At 39.4% G+C, this 17,521-nt stretch overlaps 2 protein-coding genes across 2 annotated transcripts in view; one reads left to right on the top strand and one right to left on the bottom strand.

Moving 5' to 3' along the window:
• LOC118781901 (cGMP-inhibited 3',5'-cyclic phosphodiesterase B-like) overlaps positions 1-11,430 on the bottom strand; it is a 69,290-nt gene extending 57,860 nt beyond the window's left edge. Inside the window, exon 1 of the mRNA XM_036535041.1 lies at positions 10,077-11,430. Within this exon, the coding sequence (XP_036390934.1) occupies positions 10,077-10,964 (888 nt within the window). The 5' untranslated portion in view covers positions 10,965-11,430. The remainder of the gene's footprint in view (positions 1-10,076) is intronic.
• Positions 11,431-11,874: 444 nt separating this feature from the next.
• psma1 (proteasome 20S subunit alpha 1) lies at positions 11,875-16,732 on the top strand. Its single transcript, XM_036534910.1, has 10 exons — positions 11,875-11,933; positions 13,093-13,137; positions 13,255-13,356; positions 13,945-14,048; positions 14,153-14,241; positions 14,339-14,409; positions 14,659-14,788; positions 15,317-15,396; positions 15,500-15,604; positions 16,435-16,732. Exons 1-10 carry the CDS (start codon positions 11,931-11,933, stop codon positions 16,492-16,494), a joined length of 789 nt encoding a protein of 262 aa, XP_036390803.1. The 5' UTR covers positions 11,875-11,930; the 3' UTR covers positions 16,495-16,732.
• The last annotated feature ends 789 nt before the right edge of the window (positions 16,733-17,521 follow it).

Genomic DNA, 17,521 nt, shown 5'->3' with positions numbered 1-17,521 from the left:
GACAACTTTAGTATACAATTGTTGATCCCGAAATAGGGGTGCACGGAGGGGAAAAAGCAATAATTTAAAAAGTATAACCCTTTTTAATCAGAGGTATGAATACACATGAGGGGTACTACACACATCAAGCAAAGGTTCATTTGGAATTTGATGTGATAATAAAACAACAGTTGCTCAGCAGCCCAAATTTCAATCTTTTGAGCAAAATTTCAAAGTCTCTAAATATGCCCTACAGAATGAAAAATCATATTCTGTACGGTCCTTTGACTGACTAGTTTGTTTTAAAGCTGCTACAATTTGAGTGACACATCATGGGACCTCACCATGTTCCTCACTGTCTTATACACCTCCCTTCTCCCTGAGATAGAACAGGATTCTCTTGCTTTATGCTCCATGAATTATGAAGCCTCAATCTCACCATTACTTGCTTAATGCCTGTGGAAGCATACTCCCTGAGCCTGTTGAAACAGAGGAGTCAGTGAATGGTGTTCCCTGCATAGGGCAGTGAAAGATTTTATCAAGAGCAGGCATCGGAGGGAGCTCCATGAAGTCTGAGCTGCACAAGTCACACACATGAACTGTTCACCCAAAGGGCCGGTTCTGGCTGAGCTTTCCTTAGATACAGAGTGCCAAGCTGGGACACAAGCTCACGTCGATGACCATTTCAACTGCATAACTTTCCTCATGATTTCCACACCAGGCTGTCAGACTGAACATCATGGGAAAGTGAAATGAAACAGAGGAGAAAAGAAAAGAAAAGAAAAACATTCAAAAAATGTTACAAAAATATTTTCACTTCAATTTTTTGCAGTTGCTAATTTTTCTCCCATAACATGACCACGTTAGGGGCCTCCCACTCTCCTCTCTCCTCTCACCATTTCCTGTTGAGAGCCACACCGGCCTTGCCCAAATGTATCTTTTGATTATCAACTCTCCATTAATCTTTGCTTGTCTTGTGCTTCCTGTTGTGAGACGATGGTTTAAAAACAGTCTTTTCACAGACCAGAATTCCCCACTGAAGGACATGTCCCAAAACCATTTTTCTTTCCACGGTAAAGAGGGAGACTTTGTTGTGACTGCAGGCTTGTAAATGTTGAAAAGATATCTTTTATTACGTGTAAGAATAAACAAAGTTTCTCTTGTGACGCCTGGCAAACTTTTTTCTGGAAACACTGTAGACTTATTTGCATTGACATGACACTGCTGAGGGTTTATATGTCCTCCAGCTCTTTTAGTTAGTTATTAAGGATACAGTGGGAGCACAGTTTCTCTGAGGTTAAAACAATTACAATACAAAAAAAGCACTGCAAAACATGTGTTATATCACAAAAAGGGCCCCAAGCACCACCACCTATATTTCAGCTTATTTTTTAGATGACGTGTATAATTTGTGGGCAATAATCTTCGTCATTAAGTGCGAGGGCTATCCTATGACACTTTTTAGCGAAAATGCCTACTTTTGGGCAAGCTTCTTCCCATTAAGTAAATTACTCTGCTGAAAAATATGTATTCCAAATATAGTAGGAGAGGTTAGCTGTTTTAAAGGTCTAACAATTGAAGAGGAAAAACCATAAATATTTGTTCTGCTGTATTATAAAAAATGACAGAGCTCCATCTCACTCTCTTACTTATTTAACTGAAGGCTGTAAATCCCTGATAATTTTATGCTATGGAGGGTTTCTGATGGCTCTAAGTTTTCTGAAGAAGGGAGATACTGGTTACTGGTTGTAAATAAATTCTGTTTTGTTAAAAACAGATTAACAACTGGTTAAGTAAAGCCAACATACCTGTCCAGATAAAAGAAGTTTAATCACTTGATGGATGTCTACTTTCCAGTCCACAGGTACCACATATACCACTTCTTTAGTGTCCTCATCAAACTAATTTCCTGACAATATGTTCCTACTGTATCACTTTAGACAAGAGACATCAATGCTCACACACTGGTCTCTCATTCCCTCTCTAGTTCCGGTAACCAGGCCTATTTCCACCTTATCAAGTTATTTCTTGGAACATGTAAAACATGGCCAATATTTGAATATAGCCAAAATGGCGGCTTATTCTTTGGAGCACTCTGGGTGTGGCAGTGACCTACGGAACTCAGTGATACGTGGTGGAGCTTGGCATCACTGGAGCCCATGCAGCCTCACCCACATCTGTACAGCACTGTCAACCAGGATCCAGAGTTGCACGCACCTGTGAAAGTCCTCACCAGCCACGCCAATTGAGGGGAACAGCAACCCACACAACCCCTGCCCAATGACAAAGCACTTCTCATGTTTGTAAGACAGAGAAGGCAGACCTCACATTACCTGTCCTATTGTAACTAACAACGAGACATGCACATGTGGAGGAAGATAAGCACACATGCAAAAGTGAAAAGTGCAGCCATGCCTCATCAGAAGATTTAATTATAGCATTTGGTAGAAATGCCCAGTAGGCCAGTAAGGAAACTATGAAGGAAACACACTGATCTGTGACATCACTGATTAAGTTTACTGGCCTTTTTGACCTTTTACTGAAGCTTTTTTTTCAACTGACATGAATTTTGTGATCCATTTGACAGAGGACATCAGCACATCCAGCACACCCTTTGCTTCTGAAGCATGGCAAATGTGCAGCAGAACACCGGAACAATGGCTTGAGGCCTGACACCAGAAGGTGAAAAAAACAGCCTGGTTTCATTCAGAAACTAGCTTCACGCTCGGCTGCTACCCAAGCACTTTAATACAGAACATCACATTAAACTGTACAGTAAGTTAACAAAAATTATGGAAAAAAGCTGATACATACTGTTGAAACTGAGAAAATCGTCAATGTAGATATGAGCATAAGTGTATGTAGACAGTTTTCCTTCACTCAGCAGATTTCAGAGGCTGAGCTTCAGCCAATACCCCTTGGATGTGTATGCTAGTCTCTGCGACACTCTCACCAGCACCCCAAATTTGGGTTTCACTGCGAAACCATTCTGTGCTGCCTGGTGCTCTGTGAGGTGTGCTAACTACAGTGGCCTGCTGTTGGCACCCTCAAAAGCAAAAGGACCTCCAGGGCACACAGGGCCTGTCAGTGACATCACGGTGGGTGGCACTGATGCGTGACAAACACTCCTTCCAGAGAGGCTGGGTTAATGCCTGCCGATACTGCCCCATACCCATTACAATGGCACAAGGGGGAAGGGGGGCACAGTGAAGGTAGACAAGAGAGAGCACCATTTTTAAACTGACATTTAAGAGTGGCAGGGTACCACCTTCAGAGCTGTTTACAGACTGCCCCATCGCATCAGGCTACAGGTCAGCGTTCTTTATTTTGTTTTTTTAAATAATTGCATGTTTCCAGTCCATAAATATTTCAGGCTGCAGGCCCACTGTAAACAAGGCCAACCTTCCACAGACCAATCAGCTTGCAGTGCTGGCCCTTAGGCGGCAGCCTGCCGCCTACTGCCGGCATAGCCCAGCCTTCCACTGCGAATGTTATGAGTCACAGGTGCCGGCAAGGGAGCCTGGCTGTTTGCTATACTCCAAACATGGAAAAGTCGTCAGTGCACACATGGGGGAGAGAGAGTGCAGTGACCAAGCACCTCGACAGGCCAGGCATAGATCTTTATCATCAAACTGATTTCTACCATGCTCCTGGGACATGAAGCACTGAGCGAGACCTGCATCTCTAGTGCCAACGATTAGCCATGCTGGTGCTCAGAACTTGCAGCTCTAGTCCTGCACTACTGTAGAGCCCAAAGAACATTCTGCCATTCTACATTCTTCTATTTTGTAAATTCAAGTGACGCTTCCTGCATGCCCATGTTCAAACAGGTTTAGTTTGCCGCCATACAGCATGATTGCCCTACTTTTATCTCAAATGCACTGCAGTTCAGCTGAGAACAAAAACCTGTTTTCCAGCTTTGCTGACAAAAGTAAATCACTAAACTGCCTGACATTTCATTTGGCTGAGCCTCATGCACATTTCTTTTAATGACAACATCTAAACTGTCGTCATTAATATCCGTCCTGTTCTATCAATTATACCTGTTGGAAAAATGATCAGTGTCTTAGCTTTTGATCATCATTTGGCATGTGTATCTAACTACAGTCTGAAATTTAAGGGTTTTTTATCTTGGTGAATAAAAGGAAAAAATTTGCCAAAACCTTATGTCTGGTTCATGTCCACTAGGTACAACATATGTATTTCCATCCAAACACTGTTCTGTGGAGTTTAATTTATTCAGTCAACCACCCAATGTGTCTTTGAAAGTGCAAGACTAGAAAGCTCTCAAGCAGTATGGTGGAACTGTCACCTCAATTCTGCTGACGAGATAAGTAACAGTCCCTCACTTTTAGATCTGGGGAAACATCCCATAAATACTTCAGTTAACATAAACCTCACTCCCAGAATGAAAAACTTTACTGCAATCACCATGTGAGTAATCAGCATCTTCACCATGGAATGACTTTAGTGGTTTTAGTCACATATTTGAAGTTGCATGCTTAGTGGAGGAGACAGCAACATACTTACATACCACATGCAACTGAGAGTTACAGTATCTCATTACTGTGAGATACTGTAAGATAGATTTGCATGGCAGGATAACAATGGCATAATAAAAATAATGAAATTTAAATATTCACAAACATTTACTGTCTTAAGCCAAAACTGCTACGCTCTGGAAATTATTTTGTTTATTGCATAAATCTCCCATTACCACTTATTAAGTGGCAATTCAATTTTCTCTTTATTTAACAAATGCCTCAACTTACCTTTTTTCAAACCAATGAGGAAACATCAGACATTGACAGAGCGGCATTTAAATTGTCTGAAGGCTGCTTTAATAATCAAAACTACTTAGACTACCATTATGCCATCCAATCAATTTGAGAAACACCAATGCAACACCAATCCATTTGTGTCAGACTGTGGCTGACCATTTGCCTGCCATGGACTTTAACTTGATGTAAACTGATGAAGTAAAATGTTGGTTGTAGAAAGTGAAGAGTTTATGCAATTTTTCAAACTGGTGTTTCAAGATGCAGCTCAGCACTGCTGTTTAGCTGCAACATTGAGGAAATATGCCTGAATGATGCCTCCAAACATATGCAACATTACAACACTGGTCTGCACACAGCACTGAATGAGACAAATATAACATTTAAAAAATCTTGCTGTAATCATTTTGTTGATGCTCATCTTATTGTTGTTCCACATCTTTGCTCTTTATTTGACAGAATAAATGATACAACAGCTATTTACTATTCCACACAATAATTTGGGACCAATGCACGCATCCCATAAAGTATAGGATTTTGAATCGTAAAGATTCAAAATGTTCTGATTTTCCAGTTCTGTTTCTGTGACTTTGTGCCATGATTTAAAACTGATAACTATGTCCTTTCTGCACCCCTTTTGCTTTGTAACCCGTGTATCTTCCCCTTTGACTTCGAAATTGACGACTGCAAACAGACTGACTGTCTGGTCACTACCTGTATCTCCCAGTAATAAACTATTCCAATATACCCATGGGCAGTTCGGTGGATCACATGTTGGAGTAGATGATCTTACAGTGTGCCTCACTTTAAAACTTGTTCTGGATTTGAATCATCTGCACTCGCATTAAAAAGCGAGACTGTCACATCACACTGACTATATCAAGCTAGCAATTTAACAACCCAATTTACATGAATTTAAAATAGTTGTTATACTGGCTAATCACAGTAAAATGTGATAAAATATAATTTAAAAAATAATAAAAAACTATGACATAAACTCTTCAACTGGGTTCACATAATTGATCACTGGTCCTTGCTAACATAGTTCAGTGACACATGCACATTGCGTGGTTTCAGAACGCAGGGTGACAAGACATGCAAAACAGATGCAAACCTTTCATTTCCTGAGTCATCTGTGGTATTGTTTATTATTCATAAAGACCCTATATCAAACCCTGAATTTCCGAGTAGGGTTTATCACGAATGTGGCCGGTGTGAAAAGCAGCCCCGAAAGGGAAAACACACCACATCACAGGCCCCTGTGCATGAAACTCACCTGAAAAACAAGGCCACACAATCACCCATCAAGTCTGCAAACACACTGCAAGCCTTTACATCTGAGTGCAGAACAGCATCCCAAAGAAAAAAGTAGTCTTGGAAGAGTTCTCACTGCACACACTCTCATTCATTTTTCATCATCAGATGTTCAGTGCAAGTCATTTTCTAACAATCTAGCTAATTTGTGTCTGTTTCAAGAATAGACACTGTCATTCATTTTTGGGTGTTTTTTCTGTAAAATTGTCATAATGATCAGTCTGAAAACATAAAACCAACTCAGCTCTGATCAATGTATTTTTTACTGTTCCACACATCCAACAATAACCCTTCCTTTACATAATTTCCCATCCCACCATGACAAATATCAAATGTAAATGATGGTATTATGGGTTCCTTGACTGTAAATGACTAATTAATGTTAATATTGTCATTGCTGTAAAGAAAAAAAACTGAGAATAAAAAGAAGTTGACACTATTGTGACCTGACAAAGAAAAACCTAACCTACAGTTTCTTTTAAAACAGGATTTAAAGGGCCTGAAATCTCTGCCAGGGGAATATTGACCAAGTTAATCTGTAAATTTTAATCTGTACTTTATCCAGGGTTTTTAAAGCAAAGCTTTGGTGCCCTTTACTTTTTCAAAGAAATCATTTTAGTTGTGATGATTAAACCTGAGTATCTCATCCAATTATCCACACTGCTATCACTGAGGGCAAACAGGCAGTGCCAACAACATGCAAATAGTATGCAAAAGCTCCTCACAATGAAGGCAGCTGGTATCTTTTATTGGCCAGTGCCACAAGCCCAATCACCTTTCTGCCTCTGTGCAACATTCATCACAAGCAGGGCCTACATATATTTACTACTGGATGTCAGTTACCACAGGTTACCCACACAGAAGTGTGTGTGTCTGTGCATATATTCAGAGTAGAGTGTGTAAGTCAACGTGCACATGTGTTGCAATACACACATAAAAATAACAACTATAAAAATTATTTAAACTCTTCATACACCAGAATTTGATCCAGTCATCTCTAAAATTAGAGCACTTGAGAACTGCAAATTGCACTCTGTGAACATGGATGCTGGAGCTCACAGTCTGGTGTTCTTGACCCTAATAGTTAAACATGGACCCTGACACTGACTACTGCTAGTTTTGGGAAACACTGGCTTGCCATTGCCCTCTTGTTAAGTCAACAGAGTCAAGCTAAAGGTAATGGCATCTCTCTACAAAATCAATACATAGGCTGCTCCAACACCTCTCACTGGCCAACAGTACCAGTGTAATCAGTGTAGTCCTGAGGCCCAAGTCCACCAGCAACATTCCCATGCCACTAAGCGCTCACCTAAAATCTGAGGAAGAACTACATTGAACTGTGTGTGAATAGTATACATTAAATTGGAAAAAGATATATATATAATTTACAGTTTTTGCATATTTAGTATTTCATGCTAACAAATGTCTGTCTAATTATAGACAATGCACTACCCATCTATCACAATAAGCCAAATACAAGCACATTTGTTAAGTCAAAATACAACTATTATTAAACATACATATAATGTAATCAAGCACAAATAAATACAAATATTGGTCTAAATGTTTCAAATTCCAGTTCTCTAAGATATAGTATCAAAATACATCTATGTCCACATACATACAAAAGCTACTTTAAAAAACACAGTTAGCCTGATTTCATAGGGTGATGGGTTGTTTAAATAGTGAGCTGCTAAAGAGACAATTCACAGTGTCCCCAGTCAGCAGCATGCAGAGGTGGACACACAGATGCAGAATTAAGTCAGTAAGCCATGAAGTGTAAGTATATTTTACAACATAAAAACACACACATGTGCTGCAAAGAGGATAATTATTACATTATATTGTTGGTCCTATGACACTGAAATAAAGTACAAAATACTGCTTTTTTATCTTACGATACAAATATTCAAGTACATTATTCAACCCTCTTTTAAGGAACGTATCATTTTGAAGAGCGTATTGTCCAGTGTTATTCAAATTCAAAAGTGAAGTCCATATAAACTTTATTCAACTGACTTTTCCACTGCAGCATTTCATGCCAGTCCTTAACGAATGTTACTGCAGGAACAATAATAAAGTGAGTCTAGATGTAAAGGTACAGCATTGCATTTAATCACCATATTTTCAACTTTTCAGTCTTATTCTAACAACATATTGCCCTTGGTTGCCTGCTTATAGCAGATTTTATGTTTGGCTGAATATTTGTACAAATGCATTTGTACCTGATGCTCAGAGAGTGCAACCTTTCACAGCTAATTGGCTGAAGCCAGAGTGCTCCCCATACAAACATTTGTTTTAAGATGGCAGTGAATTCAACAGGGTGCCTCCTATAATTTGCAAATATTTTTGACTGAGGCACTGCAAACAACTGCACAGGAAGGGAGCAGCCCAACATTGGAAGTTACAGCCTGTATCTTTCATACCCATAGCCTTGGAGGGTGAACTCACATTTATAGTGAGCTAAAATACAACATTGACCGATTCTCAGAAAACTGTAACACACTCACTAAATCACAGACCAGTATTGTATTGGCACTGAAATAGTATTGTTTCAGTGCCTGATATCCTGTAACAGAGGGTGTGTGTCAAACCAAAACAAATCCAAAATCTAAATTAATTATGTCCACAGTGCACATAGACATTTACTATTGCCCCACCCTTAAATACAAATAAAAACATACATTGTTAAAATTATACACTGAGGTGTAAAAAACGTGGCTGAACTTGCTTTTGAATGTGCAATGGAACACTTTATAAAGTACATGATAACCCTTTTACATCACACAGATCAAAGTGCTTTTTATTTATGAGTGTACTGATATATAGCAATATTAATATCTAGCTTGTACACAAAACTATAGCAGTGGGAATAAAACTGGGGAAGGCCTTGACAAAGTACAATGTGTAAACAGGTATATTATTACTATGTTCTATATGCATGGAGAGATTTAATCTGAGATTATAGTGTATTAGAAAATGTTATACAATTTAGAGAGTCCTGTATTTTATCTTGATTGAATGGAGAGTATTTTTAAGTCATGAAACATTACATACTACAATATCATCACCACAAACTTCATGCAACTCACTTACAATTTGTAGTACATTTGTAGTGCAAAATGTAGTTTTGTTCATAGAACACTGTTAAAAGTTCATTTCACATAAAATAGCAGATGAATATATATTTGTATAATCAAATTTAATGTAGTGCTTTTCTATATTAGCGACTATCATAACTGTAATCTGCATTATTAATTTAAAATGATATTGACAGAATCATCGAGAATATTCGTTTGAACTCGATGGCAACTGTGCTCATCAAAGAAACAAACTGGCATCTTGATCACAATGTGGATCGGTGGAGAACTAAGCACGTGCCTATGTGTTTTTCTTGCAATTTTGATTGTGTTTCTTTTTCCCTCAATAAACCTAAATGTTTTTTTTTAACTTCAGAAACTATGAGTAAAATACAGAGATGAATGGGAAAGCCCGAATAACACATCTGTTAGCCCAATAAAAAGTGAAAAACAAACACTTAACTCATGTTCTGTATAATGGCAATGCCATATTGTATTTACACGATGTTTCATTTTTCTGATTTTATAATACTGTATAAATATAAACTGAAAGCATGTGGCCTAGTCAGTTAACATTACTTTGCGGATCACCCTTCAACTCTGAGTATATCTTGCCAATACTGTGTAGTAAACAAACAGTCTGTAAAACCGTTATTGCAAACAAATGTCAATAAACTTTCTATGGTGTATGAAAGGGACAAGTGAATATATGGCCTTTAAAACTGTGGACATGGAAGCAACACACGTACCTCCCTGGCCTAAAGGCACTCAAGACATGACATTCATGTATCAAAACACTTTCCAAGAATTTTCAAGGTTGTGGTGGACACTGAGTAAACTTGTGTTTTCACAACTTCTTGGCATTATTTTGTATGTCAACTGCTGGGATACAAAAGAGCAGTCGTTACTGTCTCTGTAGACCTACCTGCTCTCTGGAAATACAGGGCAACGAGGGTCTCCGGGGAATTTTACAACTGCCATAATAACTGGTTGACGTCTCTCCCAAAGACACGCAACTGGACCTTCTCCTAGGTCTAATTACAGGCACCTTTTCCTCAACGTTAGGGATCCTGTGCGGCGTATCCCTTGGTGGGTAATAATGATCAAAACAGAGCCCCATGAGGCAACCAGATACTCCCGCCACACAAGCCAAGAGGGGTCTCACATATGGAGGCAGGCAGCCAAGGCTCGTGAAGGAAACTAGCCACACCAGACTGGCGAAAACCAGGATCACAACACTGTGTTTGAGTTTCAAAGTTGGAATCAATGTCAGCAGACCCACACAGCCCAGCACAAAGAGCAATCTGCCCACCATTTGCATCTGGTGCTGATCCTCTCCCCATTGCAAAAACAGCAAAACCAAGAAGTCCCCCAAGTAGCATGATGCCGGCAGCGACACAAGCCAGCACCTATAACTTTCCCTTTTTTTCCTCCTCAGGTAAAATGTTAAGAAGAAGAACGCACAGCCGATGCTGAAGAGGGGACTGATGGATTGTGAAAACCCCAGCAGAGTCCGCAGATCCAAAAAGCTAAGTCCACTTGGCAAGCTTCTGGATATGACCAAAGAAACAGCAAAAACTACGAATGCACCCACATAAAGAGCCGAAGCCCGAAATCTTTTTGAACCTATTAAATCCACATTGCAAAACCTGCACACGGTAAACAAGAAGCCCCTTTGGTGGTCTTGTTTTAAAGGGGTGACGCAGCTCTTCACATAGCCGTTTCTGAAGGTTTCTGTGCTGTTTGCATTGCCAACCCCATCGTAGTGCTTGATTTTACTGTGCAACACCTCTCCGTCTTCTGTTACAGCCATGATTTGGACTGTAAAATCCTTATACTCGGTTTAAAGTTCCCGTCCCCCCTATTTTTCTCGTCTTATTCTTGAATTATTACATGACAGCAAACGCGCTACACGGTCACTCAAACGTACTCGAGCATTTTGGGTAAAAGGAAAAGAAGGTGAAATGTTGTTTTTTTTCCGACTATAGACTCTATGTCGCCGCCTATATGTGACAATATGCAATACTATTGGCTGCAACTCGGACACAATACCCGGAGCGCACTCTGCAGCATTGGCGACAACAAGCTGTGCGCGCATACACTTTTCTGTCTTGAAACCTAGCTAGCTAGAGACTCTAGCTAGAACGCCAGTTCAGGTCTCTTTTTAAAAAGTTTTTTTTCGTAAACCCAGACGAGCAATGATGAACGTAGTACATTAACAACACGCAAGTTTATAGATACGGTATTTATATTTCTGAAACAGCAATTTCTGACATTCACACAAATCATAACACCTGGGTAGGTAGTTACTTTTATTTCCCATCAGAAGAAAATGGAGTACCATTCTTAAGTCAAAGTATAATTATCAACCCTGTAAAAAACAATCAAAAGTCAAAATAACGCCAAAACACATTTATAACCAGAGATCCAATTTGTCAAATAGCCTAATTAGCCATGCTTGCAGTATGTATTGAATTTACCTGAGAGGCACATAGTTCAGAGAAATCAATTAATTAGTTGCCACAAGACAGCTGAGGCGTAGTTTGAAAAGGTGTTTTCTTATGTGGACTTTTGGGCTCTGTGTTCAAGGTAATTAGAGGCTCATATACGTGTTCATTTGGACAATATTCCCCACTTAATCCCCATTACTTGGTGCTCCTTGCAGTAACGTGTTGATCTGCACTCTATTACTTTTCCCTTGACGTGCAGAGGTTCTGTGGAAAAGCAACGGATTGACAGAATCATCGTTCTGTGGAGAGGTGGCTGCCGCGTAAGAAAAATGGTGAGAATGAAAGAGCGTTTTATAGAAATTTGTTCGTGGTGTAATAGCAGCTTTCAGCATTTATTTGTTTATTTTCAGATCAGAATGATTTATCTAGCCATTGTACGATATTGCTAGTCATCCACATTGAGGGAAAATGGTTATTTTAATAGATTTAGATTGCATGAGGGAATGGGGCAGTGAGTAAGCGTTTACTTTGCTTGCTAGCGAGCACAAATTAAAAACAGCATATCTGATTAGTTAGCTAACTGTAGGAATAAATTTCATGCAAATTATGATTTTTTTTTCCGAAAATGTTATCTTTTATCCAGTATTCTCTTCCAAAAACCCGTCTCTTTTGTAACACGAGTGGAATGTGTTTGCTACATGCCTTCGTGAATCAGCGCATTCGGTATTGTCAGATTTCGGGCTGTGTAGGCCCCACCAATAAGGCTGTGCAAACCCATAGCTAGCTGATTCTCTTGCATCCGTAGTTATATCTTTTACCAATCTGTCTTCCCAGTTGCTGAATTAATTATCTTTAACTCGTAACTAACGTGGATGGAACTCAAATGCAGGTAGATTAGCAAACTATTTAGTAGGTACACGTTTGCATTTTGTTCTATTACTTGCTAACGTTAACTTTCGTTTTCATTTTATTGTCTGGTAGCTAACGTTAGCTTGCTTATTGCAGTAAGATAGTTTTTTTCGGTATATGCAGATAACCTTATCTACGTTTATTTGTGGTTTAAATTGTTTGCAAAATAGCAAGGGTAGCTAGTTAGTTACCTTTTTTGTTGCAAAGTTTAGCGCGCCGACGTTAGGTACTTTGTTCAGTGTTCCAGTGACATAAACCAATCCAGTGGCTAGTTTTCTAACTTTGCAGCAAGACAGTTTGCTAATGAGAAGAGTCTTTGTTGTGTGAAATGAAGCCTAGGATAACAGGTGTTCTGTGAGAAAACTGCTACATTATTCATTCATTCGAAAAGCTAAAGCTAATCGCGGAATAGCAGCTCAAAAGAGTCTAACTCAATCTGTAGTTAAGTTGTTTCAAGGGTCGCAATTGATAATGCACCATCAAGAAAATTTTGTAAGTTTAGTCATAAAACCACAGTAAATTGTTTGTACATTCAAGACGTCGGTCGTAATGTGTCCGATTTTTTGTTTCCGTCTGCTTTAGTTTCGCAACCAGTACGACAACGATGTCACCGTCTGGAGTCCTCAGGTAAGAGTCTCTCCTTTAGCGGGGTGTTGTAGTAATATTCTGATGTTCAGGTGTTGGTAGGTTGATCTGAGACAGTGTATTGATGCTATTGAAATCTCGCTTTATTCTTTCTTTCAGGGACGTATTCATCAGATCGAGTATGCCATGGAGGCAGTGAAGCAAGGGTCAGCTACAGTGGGGCTTAAATCCCGCACCCATGCAGTCCTTGTGGCTCTTAAGGTAGGCCCTGCTTTATGTGGTTTTTTCTTTTTTCTGAATTTGTCTGAAGTGAAGGAAGATGTTAGACGTAGCTGTACAAGGTGTGTTGTCTTTTTGCACCACATAAATGTAAATGGCTTTGTTCCTGCTGTTTTTGGAACGTATCCAGGTGTTTTCCTTTTGTTGTATGCTAATTGTTAAACACCTCATGATAGCTTTCTAATGAGAAATAATGTCAGAATTCTTTAGTGTTATGTAAGTAGAGAATAACAAGCACAACTCATTGATGTTTTGATTGATACAATGCTTCATTACAGTGCATTGAGAAAGCTGAAGAGCATGGTATATTGTTACATCCTGAGCAAGGAAATCCACCTTGTGCATTTGATTATACGTTCTGTGTTTAATGGGGCAGCTGAAATAAAGTTAAGTTCAAAACCCAATCACTTTATAAAAGACATTTTGCTAGCAACATTCAATACAGTAAGACAATTTGAGTGCAGTACTTTTATAAAATGTAAAACAGATGGAAGAGGCCCATAGTCCTCTACTGCAACCACTACACCATAGGACCATTAGGAATAACATGTCGTTGTTCTTCCACCTCAGAGGGCTCAGTCAGAGCTGGCTGCTCATCAGAAAAAAATACTCCATGTTGACAACCACGTGGGGATCTCCATTGCTGGCCTCACCGCTGATGCGCGGCTTCTCTGGTTGGCTTGAATTAATTACGTACATCATTGATAGGTCTTTGTACAGCAGCGGGACTAGTCTCCAGTTAACAGTTGTCTCTTCCCACCTTTTCTTGACTTGGCAGTAACTTCATGCGTCAGGAGTGCCTCGACTCTAGGTTTGTGTTTGATCGGCCTCTTCCTGTTTCCCGGCTGGTCTCGTTGATTGGAAGCAGTATCCTTTTCCGCAGAGAATACCATCCCCTTTTTCGATAGAGTTGCACGTTGTAAGGACCACGAAACTACAAAGTCTTCCTTGAGTCAAGTCTCAGAAACCCAGATTCCTACACAGCGATATGGGAGGAGACCCTATGGTGTTGGCCTGCTCATTGCTGGCTATGATGTATGTTCTGTTTTAATATTATGTATGCTATAGAGTCATATATATACCTGACAGATATGCATGTAGGAAAGCATCTTCTTTGTATGTTTTGTTTATTTGAAACCAGAGACACAGTCAATATTTACATACTAATGTACATTCTTTTTGTTTTATTGATATGCCTTAAATGTGGTGGCATTCTAAACCAAGTACTAAAAGCATGAAATCTTGGGTCATGGGAGCTAAAACTTTTTCTACCTGTGCTTACAGGATATGGGGCCTCACATCTTTCAAACCTGTCCTTCAGCCAACTATTTTGACTGCAAAGCCATGTCCATTGGAGCCCGCTCCCAGTCTGCACGCACCTACCTGGAGCGCAAAATGGATGAGTTCCCTGATTGTGAGACTCTTGAGCACACACACGCACATGCACACTTTCTACACACTTATATGTCCCAGTTTGCCTGACAAAGGTAACCAAGGGCCTTTTTTCTTGAAAATACTAGTGTGCAATGAAATCACCATGTAACATGTATGTTCCGACCGGAGTCGTTAACAAATTATGTTTTTACAAAAAGGCTCATGATTCTTTGAAAATAAAGCCCTCTAAAAGTGCACATTGAGATATGGTTGTTCTTACTAGGCAAGTTTAGACATTTACATTTATTTATTTAGCAGACGTTTTCCTCCAAAGCGACATACAAAAGTGCATACAGTAAGTATGGGGACAGGTTGTGTACAGCTCTACAATGTTCAGTGTGCAGTAGTTCTCAGCTGAGAACAAAGTCTTTTTGACATGGTTTATTTATAGACATGATTTATGTATTTAGGCAAGCATTTTCCTTGAACTCTTCTCATTGAACCATTTTTGATTCATTTGAACTCACTTGCACTTCTGTTTTGTTTTGTTTTTTCTTCCTCCCCAAAGGCAGTCTGAATGAGTTGGTTCAGCATGGCCTCCGTGGTTTGAGAGAGACCCTGCCCGCAGAGCAGGACCTCACCACAAAGGTATAGGCTTTTCAGCACTCTGCTACTGTTCCTGGCTGTCCAGCAACAGCTCACATGTCTTCTGCAAAACAGTGAGGTGCCGTAACCATGCTGTCTGTTTCAGAATGTGTCCATTGGGATTGTTGGCAAGGACATGGAGTTTACCATCTACGATGACGACGATGTTGCACCATTCCTTGAAGGCCTTGAGGAGAGGCCCCAGAGAAAGGTAAAATTGGTTTAAAAAGTTCATGTTTATTCAGCAATTCAGTTCAGTTTTATAAAAATATTCTTAAATGTAATTATCCTTTTGTCTCCACAAGCTGTGATTTTGCATTGAAATGGTTGATCTCTTAAAGGGATTTCTTCCATATGGTTTACGCATTCTTTATTTGATAAATTTGAGGATTACAAAAATATTTTCACAGGAAGTAGTTTTGTTGACTGTCATAAAAAGTTGACAGTTGTTTCTTGAAAGAAGCATACATGACCTTCCAAATTTATATGTAAATAATGTACTGAACTGGATTAAACTTGAACTGAATCATAACTTCTCTGTGTGCATTCCATGGCCCTTGGTCTTTATTTTTGCTAAAATGATGAAGTTGTCTAACATTGAATTAGTATATTTAGGGACCAAATGCAGGCTGCAAGCAAAGACTGCCTGCCTAATTTATCTACTTTTCAGAAATGAGGTATCCAGTATTAGCAGACACTGCATATTCAACATTGCCATATTAAGTAAAATATTGAAGTGATAGACAAATATAGACGCTCTTTATATGATTTAATATGAAGAATTGAGTGCAGCATCTTGTTTTTTTAATGAATATTTGGCAAATATAAACACACAAGGGAGTTTGCACCAGTTCTTCCAGAAAAAGCTTTTTTTCATCAAGTGTTAGGGGCACAAAGACCTCCCTGAGGTGCTGACCTAAGGTGGAGGGCCCATGTGGAGTCAGTTATACTGAGATGTGCTCAGGGTGCTTGGTGTGTTGTGTTTTCTCCCTCTTGTCTCTTGGCTGACTTCCATCCCTGTGCATGTCATTTACACTGTAGGTTGCCCAGCCAGCGGAGGAAGCTGCAGCAGAGAAGCCAGATGAGCCCATGGAGCACTGAGCTGTGCCTCTGACTATGAGAGCTTTTACTGTCCCACTTGCCCTCTGTGTTGAAAACTGGGCTCCAAAACGCACTCTGCCATTTTAGTGTGGCAAACAAAATGGAAAGAATAGTAATGTTAAGGAAATGGCAATGATTTTTTTTTCTACAGAGTAGTTGTTTTCTATCTGTACACTTGTACGTTTCAATGAGAGCAGAAATGGGGGAAAAATAAACATTAAAGTACTTAATCTCTAAACAGTATCTTTTGTGTCATTTTGATGTTAAAAGTGAACAGCTTAGGTGAAAAATGAATCAAGACTCACTATGCATGTTTTACTATACAAGTGGATGCACTGAGGTACTCTTTGCAAAAATTCATAGCCTGTGTCCAATGAATGAAGATTAGTGTTTCCCCACATTGAACATGAAATGGTACTGGAGATGTTTGTGGATTTGGGACACTTTTTTTTTAAACCTTTTTTTAACTCAATAGAAAAATTCAGTCATGAATTTAGAGGTTTTTAATCATCTATTGAGGTGTATACTCATGCATGTATGTCTATACTTACTACCTGTGTGCTCATAGACTGTTGTCTACATAACTGGTGTAATAACTGCAGTACTGTCACCCCTGCTACTCAAATACTACAGATAATTAATAGCTCAGTTAGCCTCAACTACATCGCGCTGCCACTGAAACTTCCACACCCAGCTAATTACCAAAACAAATAAATCGGCAGCAAATGATAAACACAATGAAGAAACAAATTGATGTTTCAGAAACAATGTACAAAGCTACAAGTGATAGAGGTGAAGCACAAGCTAATGTGAGTATCAGCTTCAAATAATGTTGCTAACATTAATTGACTATCAACAGTGAAACAAAGCTGATCTAGTAGAACACTGGATGCTCCTTCCACAAGCAATTAAATACACTCTTTTAATCAAATGCTCGATCAGCCCCTGACTAAACAGTGCCGCGACTGAATCTTCCATGCCCAGCTAATTAGCTAAACCGCCAGCCAGGAAAAACTGTCAGAAAGCA

The sequence above is a fragment of the Megalops cyprinoides genome, chromosome 8, assembly GCF_013368585.1.
Source record: "Megalops cyprinoides isolate fMegCyp1 chromosome 8, fMegCyp1.pri, whole genome shotgun sequence".
Lineage (NCBI taxonomy): Eukaryota > Metazoa > Chordata > Actinopteri > Elopiformes > Megalopidae > Megalops > Megalops cyprinoides.
This window is presented reverse-complemented; position numbering and strand designations above follow the sequence as displayed.

Excerpts from the sequence above, each read along its gene's own strand:
- psma1 (XM_036534910.1), top strand. Across the intron at positions 14,789-15,316 it reads AATGGATGAGTTCCCTGATT|GCAGTCTGAATGAGTTGGTT; the intron begins GTGAGACTCTTG and ends TCCTCCCCAAAG. Across the intron at positions 15,397-15,499 it reads AGCAGGACCTCACCACAAAG|AATGTGTCCATTGGGATTGT; the intron begins GTATAGGCTTTT and ends TGTCTGTTTCAG.